Source organism: Myxocyprinus asiaticus, chromosome 21, assembly GCF_019703515.2.
Source record: "Myxocyprinus asiaticus isolate MX2 ecotype Aquarium Trade chromosome 21, UBuf_Myxa_2, whole genome shotgun sequence".
In the NCBI taxonomy this organism is placed as follows: Eukaryota; Metazoa; Chordata; class Actinopteri; order Cypriniformes; family Catostomidae; genus Myxocyprinus; species Myxocyprinus asiaticus.
Genome location: NC_059364.1, coordinates 7,541,586 through 7,561,666, shown reverse-complemented (window position 1 = coordinate 7,561,666; position 20,081 = coordinate 7,541,586). Strand labels below are relative to the sequence as shown.

Genomic DNA, 20,081 nt, shown 5'->3' with positions numbered 1-20,081 from the left:
AAAAAATCATGGATGACTGACAAGTGCTTGGGAAATCAATATCTCGTCCACACACAAGCACAGGAGGAGAGACAGTTTTTAAAAAATAGTTTAAACACCAAAATGTTTCTCATGTTTTCAAACCGGTCTTAGAAGTGCCATGCACAGCATGTGCAGCCACGCCATTATGTTAATGTACTCATACTCTGAAATATGGAATGATGACACCAATACTAAGTGCAACTATTCACCCCTCAGTATCGGCCCGATATGAGTACTACAGTACTACTTTCAGTGCATCTCTAAAAAAAAAAACATTTAGACTCTTGCCTTCTTTATTTCAATTAAATAAAAAAAATTAAGTGAATACCCACTGTTTCAAAAGTATAGCCACAAGATGTTAACATTATGTGTTAATCTGCTTTTAGTGTGATAAATTCAGGGATTTACTGGCATTACAACATTTACCAGATAACAGGGTTTACTGGCATTACGCTATCATGACAATGAAGTTGTTATATTTAATATAACTTTATACAGATAAGGTTAGTCAGTAATTTTATCACACTAAAACCATGTTAACAAGTGTAAAGTTTACATCGTGTGGCAATACTTTTAAAACAGTGTGTTTTTTAAACATTCATGGACTGGCCCCATTCACTTCCATTCTACAGTAAGAGCCTTACTTAAAATATAAGGCATATTGTAAGGCACCTGGAACATTCCTCAATGGGGACATAATGTGTGTTTTGTAATTTAATGCTAACTGTGTTTCATAAAGGGGAATACTCCTTCACCATCGACTGCAAACTCGCATTCAGGTCTGGCTCTGTTCTTTTATGGAACACCTACTTTTCATGATCCAATGGAAAAAAGTCCTGCCTTCCATTTTTTTTTTCTATTTGAATATTCTGAATCGCTTGGAAATCTGTTACATTGTGGAAATAAAATCGGCTATGAATGCCATTTAATGTTGACTTTAACTTTTAGTTGGTTCAGAAGACCAGAAAATGTCCATATTGCAGGCCAAACTGCCCTCAGTAACTCCATCCACCATCACTAGCTTCTATGGCTTCTTGTAAACAGATTTCAAAAGTTTTTTTTGACACCACATAAAATACTACATTTACTCTTTTTAAAGCCAGTGCGAACAACTGAACATCAAAAACAGGAAACCACCACCTGCCTTACTTTTGAAACAGGAAGTTGCACTCTCAAGAGCTCGCTCAGATCTGCTGTGAACCTCACAGCGGTCTTGGTTTCATCATGTGTTACTTTTGGGCCTCTAGTGTCTGGATCGACTGTCATGAACATTCTTGCATCTGCTGAGTGAGCAAAAAGTGATATTCAGGTATTTTCAGGCAAATACTTGAAGATCAAATTATTAAGATTATATGAAGACGTGGCACATTTACCAATTATCTCACACCTTGGTGGTTCAGTATGATTAAAGAGGTTGATCACTGCCTAAACACAGCACAAAGACTAACAGCTTCCATCAGAATATTTTATTTATTTGTATTTAAAAAAAGATATAAGCAATTTTTGGTTTTTATCAGCAGTTGTATTACATTGCACAGTATCATGTCTGGAGCTACATATATGGGACTGTACAGGCACACAGAAATCTACAATCTCAAAATGCAATTAAAATGTACAAAAAATGTTATATTTATCAGCATATGTACAAACGCAAGTTCACAAACATTTACCTATAAATCACCTATACATTCATTTATACAGCCTTCCATACATCCATCTACATAGCAAAGTTTTGGCACTTTTTATGGCAGTGGGTTTAAACTTTTAAACTTCTAAAAAAAAAAAAGGTTAAAAATAAAAAAAGACCTAAAAATAAAAATACTTTTGCACGCGCACACACACACACACACACACACACACACACACACACACGCGCACACACACATATGTTGGTACGGCTATCCTTATGAGGACTCTCCATAGACATAATTTTTATACTGTACAAACTATAGATTATATCCCCTGACCCTAACCCTACCCCTAAACCTAACCCTAAAAAAAACATAGCTTTTAGTATGTTTTTTAAGGGATTTGAATTATGGGGACACTAGAAATATCCTCATAAACCACATTTATAGCATAATACCCTTGTAATTACCCGTTTGTAACCTACAAAATTTCCTTGTAAACTAACCAAACCCGCCCACACAGACACACACACAACATAAGGCATAAGGCAATGTATAAAAAAAAGAAGATTTGGATCAGACAAAATCTCCATTTATAAACTCTCAATCTGACCCTTAAAGCCACCAGTAGCATGAGAGACTGTCGATTTGATTGTCACAAATGAAACATTTACCACAAGACACTGCGCAAATTCTGAGAACATGCATAATCCAAGCAACATACATGATTCACACACACTGCGAAAAGGTTTAAAATAGCCCATTGTTTCTCAGCATGTCTGACAGCAAGAGCACTGTGAACTGAGTACTTGGGCTTTGAGATACAGAGTTCAGGGAGATACTCAGTACTGACACGCTGACGTACTGAGAAGTACGATACTGATAAATTGCACACACTGGTTTAGCACCACTAAAACAATTTTGCAGATAAGGCAACAGTGCAAACGCACCCATAGAAACTGCTGAACTAAAATTGCACGGTGCAGTTCCCATCTTGCAGGCCAGTTCTGAACTTTATATAGCGGAGGATACAGCAGACCACCCCAATCTGGATTACTCTGCTGGGACTGTACAGCACCCCTCCACTACTGTGATCCAGACAACTGAATCTCTTTAAGATGGCGAAAGTGTACTTGACTAAAATGTGCATCATATTACTGTTTAATCAGGCAGTAATAGCGCAATGTTCATTGCTCTGGGGATCTATAATGAGCCGATATGTACAAAGCAAGGAGGCGTGAGCATTGAGGCACTTACTACTGAAGAACTGAGTACTGGGATACTGAGTATTGACACACAGAGCACTGACTATTAAGACACTCAATCTTGAAATGAGGAGAGCGGGAGAGAATGAGGTATTAATACTTCCCTGACCTCTAAATGGAGGATGAACAGAATCTTTCAGTGGAGGGGGGAGGATTGGTATAGACTAATTAGAAGAAAATGAGAGGAAAAATGCTCATTTACAGTAAGTGCAATTGAAGCCACAGTCTAACTGACACATGTAGCACAAAATGAAGAGAAATCTACAGTTTAAGTGTGCAAACAGCTAAGCTCAGTCATTTAAATAAAGAAAGGACATGCCAAATAGATTGTCCTCTTTGGATCCCCTTTATGAAAATACCCTGTTACATCCGTGGTGATCATAGTTTCCCTGTTGCCCAAAGTTCTGGAATATTCAGTTCCTTCCCATTACTGAGTAGAAAACCTGTTTGAAGACAGTCAGCATACAGGCAAAGAAATAATCAGAAAAGGTGCCCCACTGCAATAGTGGAGAGATTAGTTGAATTCTCCTTTTGGGGGGTCTCTTCTTATCATCTGTGCAGAAGACAGGTAGAATAGAGGCATGATGATGTAGAGGAGAGAAGGTAGAAGCACCAGTTGTTCCTGGGAGTGAATGTGATGGCTCTTACTCATGCAGCAAGTTGGGAGACTCGGGAATAGGTTCTGGGAAAGAAAAAGTACAATCCTGATTATGAGGGCCATATTCAACACCTTTTATAGAGAAAATGTTGATTACAAAAGCCATATTTAAGACCTTTTATACAGAAAATTCTGATTATAAAGGCCGTATTCAACACCTTTTATAAAGACTATTCTGATTATTAGGGCTGTATTCAACACCATTTATACAGAAAAAAATAAATAAATCTGGGAATTTTACAGTTGTGTTTTCCAGGCCTGTAAAAGTCATGGAAATAAACAAAATCTTCAAAGTAATAAAAAAAAAAAATAATGGAAATGTCTATAGTGAATATATATTTTTTTAGTTGTTCTAAAATATTGAATCACCTAAATATTGCTCTTGATGTAGAGTTGCTCGCAAGCCAAAGTGGTGTTCGATTTGTGAACAAAACCTTTTGAGTCAATTGACCCTTCGCTAAGCTCCGACCCTTGGTTACCACTGTTTGCTCTGACAAGCTTTGCAGAACTCCTCATAGGAATGAATGGGAGATTGCTATGAACTGTGCGGTTTTTGGCAAAACATTCTCATAAACTAAACTAATCATATTCTTACGTGGGCTGGAATGAAGAGTGAAATTGTAAAGCATATTTATCTGACATTTTTTTCAATTAAGAAATTGTTAAATTAGACAGTACTTTGATTTAAAACAGTGGAGACTGTGAATCAGAATCGAGACAAACGATTATCACAGTCACTTGAAAAGAGAAACCTCATTTCTAGGTACCCCGTGTCACTATAAGAAATGACCCAACCACAATGTTTCTGTTTTTATTTTTCGGATAATTTCTTTAAAATTCCACTTTAAACATTGGAAAAAACAAACGCTTGTCAGAGAAATGGCGCACAGCAAAAGTTGCTAAGACAGGATTGGTCAGAAATACTTTTAGGGCGTTTATTTTATTTTTTTTGGTCAAAATGGTTCACAAATCATTCTGAATGATTCATTAGTGAATCAGTCTGAATCAAAAGGATTTTTAAAAATCGTTTTCCAGGTGTCACAGATGTCTGTAAAATCACTTAAATAAATTGCTCAGAAAGGGTAGGAACCCTGTTTGATTGTGTTTTTTTCCCCTTGAAGTCCACTTGTTACATTAGTAAAGGTTTCTTGTTTGACATTACCATTTTCCACCCTCTCCCTGACCTTTTTTTTTGACTGTATATTTAAGATTTATATATGTAAGTCTGTTATGATTGGGTGATCTCTTCACATGTGAAATGAAGAACAGCGTCCCCACCAAGCTGCTGACACTAATATGTAAACATGGGTGATCATATTTTTAAGGTGACTGAATATTAAGCTGGGATAGGAGGAAGTATATTAACATCTTCTTCAAGTTTTTGCAGTTTAGTTTTAATGAATGTTCTTGGTGGGCTTGGGTGGACTTAGCATGAATGTTAATGTATGTCTACAAAAGAGCAAGGAAACCACTGTTTTTCATGATATGACCCCTTAAAGGTCTTTAATGTGTCTATAATTGCCAGATTGGTCACTTTGGGAATACAGAACTGTGTGTACGTCCCAGTTGGTCACGTATAATGAAGAAACACATATGAAAGCAAGCACGCATGTGCACACACACGCCCTCAACATTTCTCAGAATCCAACTTACTGTAAGAGAAGCAGAAATAAGTGTTGTGAAATGAGGGAGAAAAGGGGTAATTGACATTCTGTAAATTCCGCTGAGTTAAAAACAAGAGGAGCTGTGTGTGTGTAGAGAGAAATGCACACAGAATGTTCACCTACACACATGAGACTGTGACATTTCTGCGTGTTTTGTCATAATGTGCAGAAATGTAGAAACCGTGTTGGTACAAGCTGTACTAACTAATACAGGAAGAGAAATGCAGTAAAAAAAATACAGAGAATGTCTGTTCTTCTGGAGTATGTGCATTTTTGTTTGAAATGTGAAACCGTGTGTGTTGCTTGTCGCCTGCTTGGTAGTGACAGGCTTTAGCTGGAGTTGGATTACAGTCTTGTGTGAGTGTTTTCGTGTCTTACCCTGCGCAGGGAAGAAGGCGTCCCCTAGTATGCAAGGAGAGAAAGGCGTTCCGGGATCGGACAGGAGGTGGCGTCCTGTTTCTGATGATTGCCGCATAATTTGGGATACAGTCCGAGTTTTAGGCTGTGGAGAATCGCCCAAAAATACAGGGTTCTCATGCCCTTGCGCTTCACTAGAGAGAAAATCAAGGAATCAAGAAAATTAAATGGGCGAATCTCACACAACTTTCAAGAACATGTCGAGACCCATAATTCACCCCAAAATCAAATGAAAGAAATTATAGGGTAATATGGTTACAATAAGGTTGTATCTGTTAACAACATTAACAAATACATTAGTATAACGTTAACAATAGACATTAGTTAACAACATTAGTTAACATGAACCAACAATAAACAATACTTTTTCAGCTCTTGCTAATCTTTGGTTATGTTAATTTCAGTATATAAAATTAATACAATTAGAAGCTGTACATGTTAACATTAGTTAATGCATTTTGAACTAACGTGAACTAACAATGAACAATTGTATTTTTTATAAATTAACACAAACCAAGATTAATAAATGCTGTAAAACATTTATTGTTCATTATTAATTAATGATACTTAATGCATTTACTATGTTAATAAATACAACCTTATTGTAAAGTGTTACCAATTACATTGTGCTAAAAGAATATGAAGCCTATTTTTGGGACCATTAAGATTTTTTGCATTTTCATGAAAATTTGTTACATTTGAACCCAATTCTCATTACTGTGGGGGGGGGGGGTTGGGGGTCACTGCAAACTCACCTGTCCATACGCACTAGCTCATGTGCACCTGTGAAAAACAGGAAGAGGAAGTGGGTCACAGTGAGAAGGGAAATGCAGTCTCAATAAAACAATTAGTGCACTTACTATACTACCATTTGCAAACCATGCATAGGATATGTGCACACAATATGGGTCAGAGTAAGTGTGTGAGTAATGCTTGAGTAAGTGTGCTTGTGTATGTGTGTACTTACGTCTGCTTCTCACTGCTGTTTGTCTCTGTCTGTAAATCAGCATCAGTATGAGAGGGAGACACAGAATGAAAGCAATACAGGCTGCAATTGCCAAACCTTCAGCCACAGAGTCTGAAAGAGAGAGATCAAAATGTAACAGGTGCAATAAAAGAAATCTGTAGTGAATTTACAGTGACCCCAAAAAGTATTTGGACAATTAGGTCACACTTACAAATTGATGAATGTCATTGCATTAGATAACAAAATATCAAACCAAGTGGCATTTTTTAAAGACAGCAAAATGTATTTTTAAAGCAAAACATTTCAAAAGAAGAACTTTGTTAGGTTTTAGATGATGAAACAACAGATTTACAATCTTACAAAATTACATTAAAAGGTGTCTGGATACTTTCTTGTTGTCAAATTGTTGTTGTTCATCAATTCCATAGCTAATGTGCTGAACTACATCTGTAGATAACTGTGTGAACTTGAGGGGAACTGACTTCATGCATCCATTAAAAATCACCCAATTGGTTTGAAAGGTCAGAAAAGACCGTTCTAACAAAATGTCTAGTATAATTTATTTGTAGATGCCATTTGGTTTGATATGTTATGCAATGCAATGAAATCTATATGTTCTGTGTAACTAAGTTGAAGTATTTTTGAGCTACCAGCATCACCACACAAAATTGCAAAAATAATGACCGTTTTCAAAAAGGTTTCCCTACACAATTCCCCCATCTGCCATTGGTCAGGCAAGCAGATAGCCCCGCCCTAAACTCAGGTCATTGGCTGATCCAGTCTTGTTAAAGAGTGATGTTTTAATGGTGCCACAAAGTAACACTTTTCACTCTTTTGAGGGAAAGAAACCTACAAATGGCCTACTCGTAGTTGTCTCAGCATATAAGTCTAGAATCATGTTTTTAGCAAATACACGTACGCAGATGCGAGCGCTTGGCCAGTGCATTGCCAATGTGCACTCCAGTTAAACATGCTGAAACTGCATGCAGTACTCAAGGGGGTGATTAGAGTTACATTTAAAAGTTTGTGCCATTAAATTGGATGTGTTATTTTTATGGTAAGTTACTATTATATTGACTTTAACAGTAATATTCTTCTCAAACTGTTGATCCACCATGACATACAGTAAGTTGACCTGAATTGTCCTAATACTTGTTGGGGCCACTGTATGTTTTCTGTGTGTTGTTGCACATACCATCTGAAGAATTGTGGGCCATCTCAGAACACGTCAGACTGCCGTTGTGAGCTGTGGAAACATGCTGTGTTAAAATCACGCTAAAACGATGGATCCATGAATTACATCACTTGACCTCATTCCTCAATCACTTACTTTTTGTTACTGGCATCACAGTCAGGTAGATATAGTTATGGGCCACCTGTTCAATCTTGTGCTTGTTCTGGATGTCCAGAAACATGCAGCAGTATCTGCCCTGGTCCCGGTGCTTGACGTTCTGCAGGGTGACCAAGTAGAGCTGCTCACTGACGCCATATTCTACACCCAATGAGTGATTGGTGGAACTGACCCCACGTGGATGTACCCCCTTGTGACAATGCTCCTGTGTACGAGATGTAAAGAGCCATGTGCGCCATAACCTGTCCTCTGGGTGAGCCTTGGATCCGGACTGGGTACATGTCAGAGTGACATTGGCACCCTCGGGACACTCATATATCCGATGGGGCACGCTGACAGTTAAAGAGTGTTGCTCAACGCTCGCTGGAGAGAAAGAAAGAGACAACAAGAGCTTAAAGGGATAGTTCATACAAAAATTTAACGTTTTTACTCACCCTCATGTTGTTTCAAACCCATACGATTTACTTTATTCCATGGAACATAAAAGGAGATGTTAGGCAGAATGTTAGCCTCAGTCGCCATTCACTTTCATTGCATATTTGTTTTTCTCCATACAATGAAAATGAACGGTTACCAAAGCTGACATTCAACCTATCATCTTCTTTTGTGTTACAAACAAAGTAAGTAAGACTTGGGAGGGGAAGGCAATCAAATATGTTTGATATATTACCAATTTTATTTTTTTTCATGACAGTGTAATGGTGTAAACCATAAAAACTACGATTTAAACAACTTTACAGCTCAAATAATACACAAGTTTTTTTAACAGAAGAATTAATGTAAGTGCTTTTATTAAATTATAAGCTTCACATTTCTGCCTTTAAACCCTACAAAAAAATGGCCCCATTCATTTCTATTGTAAGTGACTCAATATAGCCTCGATTTTTGCTTTTTTAAAGAAAAGGAGGGACGAGTCGAAATACATTTTTGTGGTATTCATCAACATTATGCCACAAATTAACATGATTTGAACCCTGAATATTCCTTTAATTTATAAGAATAAGATATCAGCACAGGATTACAATGTCTAAGTGGATTTCTAGATTTGAGAATGGTACTTGAAGTCAGCTGTGTATTTCCTTTAGTGTGTGTGTGTATGTGTGTGTATGTGCGCATGTGCGTAAAGTCAGCTGACCACATGTGCATCTCTATTCTTCTATCGAAGTTTGTTAACAGTGGTGTCTGTGTGGCTTGATTTTCTAGACTTAAGCGGTTGTCTCTGTCTTAATGTTTTTTTTTTATTTTACTTTTTTTATCAAATACCAAATCAAGTTGACTTCACTACCAAATTACACAAAGCAGTTGAATGAACCCCTTGCCCTTCTCGACACTGGCCCCATAAATTTGGACATTTAAGCTGCACTTAAACGTGCACAAATGTCATTGCATTCGAAAGAAAACATCAAACCAAGTGGCATTAGTAAACAAATGCTGCTAAAGCTTTTCTCTTCTCTTTTCTGAGAAATGTTTTCAATTATTTTATTTTATTTTTTTTTTATCCCCTTTTCTCCCCAATTTGGAATGCCCAATTCCCACTACTTAGTAGGTCCTCGTGGTGGGGCGGTTACTCCCCTCAATCAAGGTGGTGGAGGATGAGTCTCAGTTGCCTCTGCTTCTGAGACCATCAATCCACGCATCTCATCAAGTGGCTTGTTGTTCTTGACACCGCGGAGACTCCCAGTATGTGGAGGCTCATGCTACTCTCCGCGATCCACGCACAACTTACTACGTGCCCCAATGAGAGTGAGAACCACTAATCGCGACCACGAAGAGGTTACCCCATGTGACTCTACCCTCCCAACCAGGCAATTTGGTTGCTTAGGAGACCTGGCTGGAGTCACTCAGCTCACCCTGGATTTGAACTTGCGACTCCAGGGGTGGTAGTCAGCGTCAATACTCGCTGAGCTACCCAGGCCCCCTTTTCAATTATGTTTAACCAGCTGGAAGTGGTTCCCCTCAAGTTCACAAGGATCCTAGCTGAGTAATCACAGGTATAGCTCATCACATAAACTATAAACATGTTCCACTAATGTTTGACGACCAGAAAATGTCCAAATATGTTTATTTTCATTTTGAAGAATATATCTATTTTACATCATTTTAAACCAGTGAAATGTTTTGCTGTGTGATTTTGTTATCTAATGCAACAACATTCATACATTTTGAAGTGTGGCTTAAGTTGCCAATATTTGGGAGATGACTATATACTATTAAGTTTTCTTAATTTTCTTTTTTGGATTTCTTCACACTTTCTGGAATAAAACCATTCCCACTACATTATTCAGTAAACAACAACACAACATCCTGTATGTGATTGCTCTTAACTTACAATAAACTTACAAACAATATTAACTGCAGGTGTTACTTTACACTGTAGCTCACTGATACTATTGTTTCTTGTATCCGTGTGTGTGTGTGTGTATGTGTGTGCGCCTGCGTGCGCCTGGGTTTTATTGTGTATGCATGTTATTGTATTGAGAAGAAAGGTGGTGCACATAGTTCATTGTTGGCTTGTTTCCTATCCAGTTATAGACAATAAATGTTCTACACCTTAACCACATATACACAAGCCCTGTTTCATAGTGAACTATGAATTCAAAATCAACATTCAACAGAGCTGAATGTTTATCAAAAAGACAAATGAATTGCGAGAGACACAGATTTCTCATGAACATACATATTTCCTACAGTATATTTATGAATAAATGAATAAGTGAGAAATCTTTTGTTTATATAAATGTGATGTAATTTTTTTCGTTGTTAAAAAACTATTTCTCGTTTCCCAGCTTAATATGCAGAGACAACTTTAAGTAAGCCATTCTTAGCTTAATTGCTCCTAAAATCGTAACACTGTGGCTCAGTGGCTCAGGGTTTTTTTTAGCATCCTGACACAGCAAAATTGGATCAACCAATGGCGTGAGTTTAGACTATCTGTTTGTTCAACCAATGGAAGATGGGAGGAGTGTTCAGAAAACTTTTCTGTAATTCCATTCCTAAAGGTGCAGAAATTACACCCTTTACATTTAAGATGCACTGTATGTGTGTGTGTGAGTGTGTGTGTGTGTGTGTGTGTGCGTGTGTGTGTCTCGGAAAGACCAAAGTCTGTGTGTTCCTGTCTCTCATAGTCACAATACAATTCAAACCCCTCTTGCCCTATTATTCCCTATAAACTTCATCCGCCCTTATATTCCCAATCAGGCTCCATAATTATCCGGCCCAGGGCTCCATTTCCCTATTTCCCACCCCGTAAGATCCTGTGCTGCGAATCTGGCCAGCAGACAGCAGCCTGGGGCCTTAACACTGCTTTGTTGTGACTGGCTGAGAATATTCCCCTGCACTCTGGACATAAACGTCCTGTCTTTGAGTACTGGGTCATTCTTGCATAAAAGGCAAGTTAGGATGTGTTTTGGGAATGTTTTGGAGCCAATCTAAACTGTTTAAAGCCACCAGACTAGTCAAGAAAAACTGCAAGACTTTTGAGCAAAGGTTGCTCAAAACAACTACTGCAAGTCTATCAACTGTGATAAGAGTTCTCCATCGAGGCATGCTGTTAATTACCACAGAAAACAATCTCACAGTTTGTTCTTATAAACAAAAATGGCAGGAAATGCATTCTGAAGGATCAAAAAGCAGAAATGTGCAGTTCTTATTTTTGTTAAAGTGCTTACATTAATTCCTTCAGACATTTGTTTTTTTAGCAGTGAGACTACTTTTCTAGGTGGAGGGATTTATTTTTAAATTAATTCCTGTGGGTGGAGTTTGGTCCATGTAAAAATCACTTTACAGTTACATCATGTCTTTTTCTGGTATCTTTAACACACAAAGTCTTGTGGAGATACTTTAAAAACGTAGTTTTTTTCTTTTTTTCCTTTTTTTACTAATAAGGTTAGTAAATTAATGTTTAAAGCTGGTCTCATAGAATCACGTTACTATACCTCCATTTTTGCTAAATTATTTTTGCATGGCTCATTGTCCGTATCATGGCACTTTCCTGGTGAAATGAACACTAGAGGCGTGACAACAACAACAACTTTTTTTTTCCCTTTTACCATAATCACGAGTAAAACAGCCAATTATTAGTTAATAAACACTTACATTTCTTCCGGTTCCTCACACAATTCTATCTTATGACATCTAAACACATTTACTAGCGCATGACTTGTAAGGAGTTACATTTTAACATTTGCATTACATAACCAACTACATTTACAAAATTGTTCTTGTTTAGGGTAGGGAGGTAGGTGTTGTTGATTTAAAACTTGATAGAGCATTAATCTCATCAGTTTGAGACAAAATTTTACTCGAGTTTAGGACCACACAGTGAACACATTTCACCTAGGAACTGCCGTGGTATGTGTAAGAACCCACGTAATATAATTTTGCAAAAATATCGCCACAGTCACGAAATGTTCATGAGATCAGACTGGTTAAATGTAAATGTTTAAAGTTAATCATACTAGTCTTGTGGCTATACTTTCATTATTATATGTATTTTAATGTTTTTTCTTCATTCTGGTGTAGTGCATTGCCCCTTAGACTTCCACTGTACAGTATGTACATTACTGTAAACACGATTTTCAAACTGAGGGATGAAAATGCAATTCTTTTTTTCAAAATTATGTTAATCGACAGAATGCCACAGATGCTGTTGATTAAGCTCAACATATATTGAACCCAGAACATTCCTTTAGGGTGTGTTCACACTTAGCATGTTTGGTTCGATTAAAACGAACTCTGGTGCGATTGCTCTGTCAGTGCGGTTCATTTGAACAAGTGTGAACGCTGCCATCCGAACCTTGGTGCGCACCAAACAAGCGGACCGAGACTGAATAGTGGGTCTTGTTCCGCTTCCAAACGAACTCTGGTGCGGTTCGATTGATATATGAACGCAGCATGGACCAAAGACGCCTAAACGGACCAATAACAGGAAGTAATTTGCCTTTAATACTGACCTCAAGCATATCTGGTTCTTCTCATCATAGGAGCTGTGTTGCCCATTACAGTTCGGAACAGGCGTCGGAACCGCCGTCAACCGTCCTTGCAGCATATCTTCATTTGTGTGTGCAACGGAGGAATTCCTGCAGATTTTTTGACTCCTTTACACATTTTAATAGCTCTTCGTTTGTTCTCAACTGGTAAAAATACCACCATGTATATACATAAATCCAACGAGCACATTTAGCCCAAAAGCCAGCATTGTTTTGGATGTTCGGCAAGTTCCATTGCAAAATATACATCATAAAAGCTGTCCAATCAGGTTGTGATTTTATCCTTATGCCTTTTGTTTTGTATCCTTAGGTTCGGTGTTAAAAATGCCAGTGTGAATGCTAAGCGAACCAGGACTAAATGTATCATTTTCTTTTTTGGTCCGGACCAGGAGAACCAAGAGAACCGAACATCAAGTGTGAACACACCCTTAAAAAGCCTCAGATTCAGCTAAGAGAGAAATAGCAATAAAAATGTTCACTGCCTGAGGTAAAACATGTTTATCTATGAATACACAAAGGGTTCTGTGTTGCTGACTGTCACTGAATTTACATGGATATCAGAAACCATCCTGGGCTGAGTTTCCCAAAAGCACTGTAAGCCTAAGTAGATCGTAGAAACCATTGGCGCCAATGGTCGCAGGAATTTCCATAGTGCCACAGAAACACAGTGTTTACAGTTTTCGAGAAAATTAATCTATGAATAGCTTACTTATAGTTGTCTCTGCATATTAAGCTGGAATAGAAGAAAGTAGTTTAACACTGAAAAAGTTATGTACTTCAGCTTTAAAGGTACAGTATTTAAAGAATGATCAGCATTAATTTACACACCACTGAAGCATGCTGCATTCCATAAGCTGCTTCATTTTCTAGAGACGGAAGATCTATGAATGTAACAAAACTAAAGAAACTCTAACAGAAAGAGAGATTTGCTCCCCCAGCTAGAGGGACTTTCCCTAGAATTTCCCTCTATAGTGTTTGTGTAAGAGCCTCATTAAAAGGTGTTAATGAAAACCGTGGGGAATTGACTGAGAACCCTCCTACTGTCTGCAGAGAGCATGACTGTGAGGGACTGTCTCATTTCCCAGCCTAAAACCTCCTGAAGATCTCATGCAGACCAGTATCTGTCCACCAACACAGAAACTCCTCCAGTTTCAAGTGTTATAAGCTCTGCCTTTGAAACTAAAGGCCTGAGTATATTTCGATTGTCCACGTTGCTGATCACTCCGCGCACAGTATGCATGATGCAAATTTCGTCATCAGCACAGTCCACGCTCCACAGATTTTCTCGACACATATCTGTGCGCATCGTCGGCACATATGTCTGTCACTAACTGTACTAAAAGAGTATCACAAAACAGTCGTAGTGTGCATGAGTCAAACAAGTTTGTATTCAAGCGTGATCAAAAGAGTATATTTTGAATGGCAACACGGTTGACCGGGCACGATCCAATCCAGAACGCAGAAAAACGAAGTATACATGGAACTCTGCTTTATAAAAAACAAGGTTGGCAAAAAGCCAACTGCTGTCTACCAGTTTCAAAGCTCACTCAAACTAGATTTTACATTTATAAAGCTGTGTTTGCAAAAACTTAATTTCTCACTCTTACTCTCTCATTATTTTTCCTCTCTTTAGTAGTTCACAGTTAATCAGCTTGTCGCCTTCTCATTCTTACTAAGAGGACAATGTGGCTGTATCCTCTCATGAGGACCTACAAACCAAGGGGGTTGAGGAATGTAATCCAGGAGCAATATGTAGACATGGTCTGCCTGTCTCATTTAATCTTGGATAATTCCTTTCTGTCTGTCTTCCTCTCTCTCTCTCTCTCTCATTATCATCTTTAACACTATGCCAAATACATACAAACATGCTATTCACAATTTCACATGCATGCTGGATTCTCAGGGCTGGTTAAAGGTGAAGTGTATAGTTCTGTGCCACTAACATCACCAAACATATTCGAAAAATAACAACCATTTCCAAACAGGTTTCCTGAACACTCCTATTGGTTGGAAGTTTAGGTCTCTGCAGAACAGTAATGGCCTTTTCCCAATCTGTGGGCGTTTTCAAACCGGGATGGAAGTTTTTCAACTATCCAATGAAATTTGGGAATCTTAATGTAGTAGGCAAATCGTGTAAAATGGTTGAAAAATGCCCATCCAGGTTTAAAACCGCCCACTGATTGGGAAACAGACATTTTTGTTCTGCAAAGACACAAGTGTCTTAAGTTGGGAAAACCGATAATCCCTCCCCATACTTACAACCAGTGTTGCTGTATCGGGCTAGTCAGGATACCCAAACAAACAATTCAGTTTCTAAAGTGCCATACTTTTTGGTGATATTAACCTACAAATGATTTACTTATGGTTGTTTCTGGATATTGAAAGCATTTTAACCTCAACAAAATTACACACTTCACCTTTCAGACTGTAACCATCAGTCTTTTCAAAAAGATCACACATCTTCATTGTGATGAGGAAGTAGGGATGGCTAGGAATTGATACCTCCTCGTAATGGAGAACTGATCCGATGCATGCTGGGCTATAATAGCTGCCCGCTCTACACAAGCCTTGCACAACCAGCTGGAGTGAGCCACTTCCTGTGAACCCAGATCTACACCTCAAACCATCTACCTTTAGACCTAACGTTCTATAATTGGCAAAAAAACTATATTAGCTGAGCACAGCTGTGGTGTGTGGGTTACTGACTACATTATCTTAAAACGGAAGCTGTGTAAAGGTTTGCTTGGTGGATGGAACCTTTATATTTAGACTGGTTTGGGATCCACAGGCAAAAAATTGTCATGGTATTATTATATTTTTGGACATGTTTGTAATTCAAGGGTACTCTTTAAAGTACCTTGGAGTGCAATGTAAATACCATTACATTTTGATGCCATCACTTTTCAGTTTAACCAGAACAGTGGTTACAGGTGTTTTGTAAGGGTTTTCTGATTAACTGATAGTTGAGCTGTTTTTGTGCCTTAAATGAGGAAGACAGTGCCTAAACAAAGTGATGTCTAAACATGTGCTGCTCATATAGACAGGGCTGAGCCACATCAACTACTACAAGAGATCACAAACAAAAGATTCTTTATATATCTGGATAATCACGTGGACTATGAAAACATTGATTTCGGGTAGCGAAATTACGAGTCATACTTGGGCAAAAACAAAATCTCATTAATATTAATTACGCACGTTGAAGTTCTAAGTAAGCTTCCAGGAGCTCACGTAATACAGTATGACTTTCAATCAATCAGTACCTTGCGTCACTTAATATTCATAAGATAAGCAGTTAGCGTAGTCTACGTTAGGGCGTTCGCTTATATCAAAAGATCTCAATAGACATGCCGCTCCAGATGTTCCAAACAATCCACAACATGTAAGCAGGAATCTGATATAATGCGTTGGGAAAGAACTAAACCGTTCTGTATGTAATTTTTACCACTCCGTGCTTGCTTTGACCAAAATTTCCGTTTTAAACCAAGGCAGAAAATTAAAGGACCAGCACACCCAATCAGCCTGAGAAGAAAGACAACATTTTGCGAGAAAACAAATGTCGAAATAAGGGGCTGTTGACACAGGAGTCGTTAAAGCCTCCAAAACAGCTGGACGGTGCGCAACGAAACTGAACTCAACGCAGGGGGCTCGAGACGCGTCTTTCAAACTGTAACTACTTAAAAGGGTAGTTCACTCCGAGGGCGTTTTGTGTCCATCTGCGCTCTTTTTCCATTGTTTTTTCTATATTTTTTTAGCACAAGGACACGTACGGTGTGAACAGCCCTTAACAACAGCGAAACGCGACGCAACGGCCAAAGACGTCCGACTGACGCATGTGCACACAGTGCAGATTAAACGCAAGAACACGTCCTGTGTGAACGACCCCACTCCACTACAGAAATAAAGTCAAGAGAAGATTTACCTTGAACCGCAGTACACAGATGAACGCAAATCAACAGAGCTGAAAGTACATCCATCAGTCCTAATCTCCTTTAACTTTCACAAGGACTCTTTAAACGTTTTCAGTTGAGTGCCAAATTCCTCTAGCTCCAACTATGATGATAGAAATGTTGTTTAGTCTTTCTCTTATTCCAGTGTAATGTGAACTCTGCTGCTGTGTAGGCTGTTATTGTAACTTAAACTTCTCAGAATCACTTCAGAAGTGAAGAAGCAGAGAAACAAGAAGCTCAGCTTCACTGTGTCTCCCCTCCCTTCAGATCACTCCACCCACCAGAGACTAAATGCTTTAAGTCTTCTCTTAAATATATACAAATTAAGACGTTTACATCTATGACATTAATATAAAATAATTGAATAGGACTTTGTTATATATATATATATATATATATATATATATATATATATATATATATATATATATATATATATATATTTAACATTTATCTATTTATATTTATTAATTAATTATGATAATAATTAATATATGACTTTAAAAAACATTTATCTGTTTTAATATTAATTATAATAATTATTAAACACATTTTAATATATAACGTTTACTTTTATTAAGTTATAATTTATTTATATTTTTATATTTATTATTATTTTTTAAAATAATGTATCAATTTTTATTTATAAATTATACAGAAATATAGTTAAAATAATTATGATTACATTTTTCTTAAAGTTTACATTTTAAGATTTAACAAACATTTTCTGTGCTTTATTTCTCTTTTTCTGCATTACTAATATTAATTAATTGTAAATTAAAATAATTACAAAATATATATATTTAATTTCAAAGATACCAAAGACTAAGTATGAGCTCTTCTGTTCAACTGGATAATCGTATTAACGTCAGTTATATTTCAGACCAACTATGCTGTAACAGCAGTCTTGAGCAGTCTTAACATAATCTGAATTGATCATAATTCAGAATTTATTTATTTATGTATTTATTTATTGTAGTAGAAAACCTCCAAATTTCAAGTCCAGTGCTTGCTGGAATTATTGAGTTTTGTTGGTAGACATGTCACTAGTCTGAAAGTTTAGATCTGATAGAGTACCTGCTGATAGCATCAACTACCACACACACACACACACACACACACACACACACACACACACACACTGTCACACACAGTATCAGGATATGCAAGTTATATTCAAACTCGCTACACCAGTTAAAAATTACACCATGATACTTCACACTGATCTACATAATGTTTAGATAAAAATAATGCAAATACTTTTATTCAAAGACTTTAACTTAGCCCTACAAACTAACTTTGCTGAAAAATTGCAAATTTTTTTAGTTATGAATGAAACAAACGAATTACAAAGATTACTGAGAAAATAGTTTTTATTTTATTTTACTAACTATAGGCAGTACATTTGTATTAAAATAATCTATTTTAAGTAGTTCTGAATTAATTTTGTGGTGTTTATTGTTTTTGTTTCACTAATACTCGTCCAACTTGTATTTATATTGGATATTGACTATTTATATTTCTGTTTTTGATTACCCCACTTACACTGAGTAATATATTAAAAGGTGATACAGATTGCAAAAGTGTTTCAGCTGTCATTGAGTTTTGTTGTTGTCTCTGCAGATGTCCACCACCGTGTGGGTGCGAGTCATCGATGAAAATGACAACGCGCCTGAGTTTCTGGAAGAAGGGTATGTAACGGAGCTCAGAGAGGGGCCAAACACTGCAGGAGCCACCATTGCCACAGTAGCTGCCATCGACCCTGACGAGGGGCTCAATGGAACCATCCGTTATGCCATTCCCAAGGGCAACCTGGCCCAAACGTTCCAAATCAATGACATAACGGTGAGGGAGTGTGTGAGTCTCTCTCTGTGTGTACAAATCCGTGTGTTGGATGTGTTCAGAATGGCATTCTATCTTCTGTTTTTGAAATAAAATAGTATGCAGTATGTTAACCAAGTGCAGTAGGTGAACTTTCTGTAGGCATAGCATACCCGGATTACCTACTACTACATTTGCTAAAATGTGCAACCAGAGCATGCTGTGTGAAATACTGTATTCCACAGTGCAGTCCACTTTATTTGACCTTCCATTCCCAGTGTGATTAATAAAATGAAAGGAGTATGTATTTCATTGAACTGCCAAAATGTAAGGCATTTTTACATAAAAGGAAAATGCAGCAATTTAGCATACTACTGTTTGAAACGTTTATCATTGCATACTACATAATGTTTCCCATACTATACTGTATGTTAAAATAGTACGCAGTGCACAGTATATTTTGCACAATATGCAGTAAGCAAGATGCTAGTATTCCAATCCGATTGTAGCTCTTTATTTGTTTACTTGTACATACAGTACATTTATCGCATCTTTGTGTGTGTTCACAGGGTAAAATTGTGGCCATAAAGGAGGTGGATTATGAGATCAGTAGTGGTCATTATGTGCTGACGGTCACAGCCACAGATCAGTGTCCTATACCTCTGTTTAGACTCACCTCCAGCACCACAGTGAGTTCATATCTGCTACACACACATTTGTTAAGCCTGCATGTTTCCTTTAAATCACTGTCACTGATGTGATGCTCCTGTACTGTAGGTCCTGGTCAATGTGGTAGATGTGAATGATAATGCGCCCATCTTCCTGCATCAGTTTGAGGGTCCATTTGAAATCACAGAGGGTCAGCCGGGCCCACGTGTCTGGACCGTTAAAGCTACGGATGCCGATTCAGGATCTAATGGAAAAGTGGAGTACAGCATCACTGCAGGGGACCTGAAAAGTGTGTGTGATCAGAAAAAATCAGAAAAAATCTTTGTTGATCTGTTGTGCTTTTTGTCTGCTATGAAAAATGTGTTGTTCCTGCTTGCTGTCTTTGTCTTGGTCTCTTCATGTCTCTGTCTTTCTCCCTCTGTCTTTTTTCTGTCTCACTCCATTGGTTTTTGTCTCTGTCTGTCTTTCTTTGTCACCTTATGTCTCTCTTTGTCTCTTGCTGTCTTTCTCTCTTTCCCAGATGAGTTTGTTGTTTCATCAGTGGAGGGCGAATTGAGAGTGAGGAAGGATGTAGAGCTCGACAGAGAAACTATCGCCTATTACAACATCACCATTACTGCCAAAGATCTGGGAACGCCAGCACTCAGCACTACGGTATACACTTGCACACATACACGTATTA

General features: G+C 37.7%; 2 protein-coding genes across 2 annotated transcripts in view; one reads left to right on the top strand and one right to left on the bottom strand.

Annotated features, from left to right (window-relative positions):
- Positions 1-20,081, top strand: part of cdh23 (cadherin-related 23) — a 340,743-nt gene that overhangs the window by 277,568 nt on the left and 43,094 nt on the right. Inside the window, exons 37-40 of the mRNA XM_051648347.1 lie at positions 18,533-18,754; positions 19,300-19,419; positions 19,508-19,688; positions 19,920-20,053. Of these exons, the coding sequence (XP_051504307.1) occupies positions 18,533-18,754; positions 19,300-19,419; positions 19,508-19,688; positions 19,920-20,053 (657 nt within the window). The remainder of the gene's footprint in view (positions 1-18,532; positions 18,755-19,299; positions 19,420-19,507; positions 19,689-19,919; positions 20,054-20,081) is intronic.
- vsir (V-set immunoregulatory receptor) lies at positions 1,473-17,143 on the bottom strand. The gene is made up of 7 exons (XM_051648399.1): positions 16,882-17,143; positions 7,951-8,334; positions 7,816-7,866; positions 6,621-6,731; positions 6,409-6,436; positions 5,615-5,787; positions 1,473-3,596 (listed from the first exon to the last, which is right to left on the bottom strand). The coding sequence occupies exons 1-7, from the start codon at positions 16,934-16,936 to the stop codon at positions 3,559-3,561; spliced, it is 840 nt and encodes a 279-aa protein (XP_051504359.1). The 5' UTR covers positions 16,937-17,143; the 3' UTR covers positions 1,473-3,558.

Coding starts and splice junctions, on each gene's coding strand:
- vsir (XM_051648399.1), bottom strand. CDS start 16,936: ATGGATGTACTTTCAGCTCTGTTGATTTGCGTTCATCTGTGTACTGCG. Junction 7,867..7,950: donor TGTGATGCCAGTAACAAAAA/GTAAGTGATTGA, acceptor ATGTTTCCACAG/CTCACAACGGCAGTCTGACG. Junction 6,437..6,620: donor AACAGCAGTGAGAAGCAGAC/GTAAGTACACAC, acceptor TGTTTTTCACAG/GTGCACATGAGCTAGTGCGT.